At 38.5% G+C, this 1,498-nt stretch overlaps 1 protein-coding gene across 1 annotated transcript in view; it reads left to right on the forward strand.

The window, feature by feature from the left end:
• The first annotated feature begins 269 nt into the window (after window positions 1-269).
• Window positions 270-1,498, forward strand: part of LOC137980494 (neuroblast differentiation-associated protein AHNAK-like) — a 21,107-nt gene continuing 19,878 nt past the window's right edge. The window contains exons 1-2 of the mRNA XM_068827950.1: window positions 270-651; window positions 747-896. Coding sequence (XP_068684051.1) covers window positions 474-651; window positions 747-896 — 328 coding nt within the window. The 5' untranslated portion in view covers window positions 270-473. The remainder of the gene's footprint in view (window positions 652-746; window positions 897-1,498) is intronic.

Genomic DNA, 1,498 nt, shown 5'->3' on the forward strand with positions numbered 1-1,498 from the left:
ATCTTTTACTGTTTAAGCATGTTTTCCATTTGTATTCGCTGCGGGAATTCTTAAACAACTTAATCCACAATAAATGTTAGCACTCCGATGGGCGTACAATTTGTTATTATGTTTTATTGCAGAGTAAACCTCAATCTTTATTTTCGTAGACGTTTGTGTGGGCGAGTGTACTATCACATTCTACATTCTTGTCCCACAAGAAGCCAAGAACCCGTAAGCATCAAAAATCGGGAATTATTCCAAACATTCCAGAATGGACCCTCTTGTTTGTAATGCAAAAGTTAGCGAAGCGGATACACTAACTGACCAATCAGAGTGCAGCGAAAGCGCCGTATCAAAAGTGTATTCTAGATGAAAAATACACATATTCCTCAAGGGATTTGCGTACGAGTGACTCAAGAAATTCCAACAGTTGTTTTTGAGCTCGAAAATTTGATGGGGCTGGTTCGCTGAGCGTTAGTAAAAAAGAAAACATGGCGTTTAAGGGTACATTAGTGTTCTTCTTAACCTGTCAGCTGAATATTTGCTGTGTGATGGCCGCTGAGTGTACTACGGCAATCATAGCTTCTGTGTTTGGAACCATCGGATCATTAGTTGTCATTGCTCTCGTTGCTGTGGCTATATGGTATTACTGCAAACAACGACAATCAGGTGAGAAGTTATTAAAGAGAAATTATCCTCCGAAGTAGCGTTAAACGCTTTCTTTTCGCCTGCAACATTTTAAATGACATTGTTCATTTTGTTAGCATCCTTATCATCCACATCTTCGGCAGACAGTGTAAGTGATCCTGGATTTTCTTTTGGTGGAAAGACGAAAGGTGGCCAAATCGGATTAGATGGAAACGGTACTCCAATGACGTTTTCTGATCACTACAGTGAAAAGGCTCCTTCTGTGGGTAAGCAGTTGCCTAGGAATGCACTTACAGAATTGAATCACGCACGAAGACATTTTTGTAATACGTTTAATAAAATACTTAATTATTCATTTCATTTGTCAGTCAGTTGTTTGGGCTTCACAAATAATATGAATAATTAAGGAGGCTTTACTTACAATTTCTCCGGCTTGCATCGTTAGGGCGCAAGAAAAGCAAGCTATTTTTCTCGTGTCCATATCGTGCACTGGACTGCCTCTAAATATATTAACTTAAAACAACAATTAACTAGAAAGGGTGCAATGATTTGCTGACATGATTGCGGCGGTTCAGACATTGATCGTTTAATAACATATCAGACGATAACAGCATAAACTTCTGCGACCACTGTTGCAGTTACTCCCCGACTAACTATAGAAATACTGAAAATATTATAATTTGGAGCGATATTTTTGCTCGGACTTAGTCAGCCGCAACGAAATATAAACTTGTCAGTTTTTGTGAAAAATAGAAATTAACATTTTTGCATTGGAGGGAAATGGAGGCCTGTTAACTAGGTCGACAAAACCAAGCAACATGTCAGTAACAAGAAGTGCGTGGATTATTTGCATAAAAAATATTTGCCC

This window comes from Montipora foliosa, chromosome 12, assembly GCF_036669935.1.
Source record: "Montipora foliosa isolate CH-2021 chromosome 12, ASM3666993v2, whole genome shotgun sequence".
Classification (NCBI taxonomy): Eukaryota; Metazoa; Cnidaria; class Anthozoa; order Scleractinia; family Acroporidae; genus Montipora; species Montipora foliosa.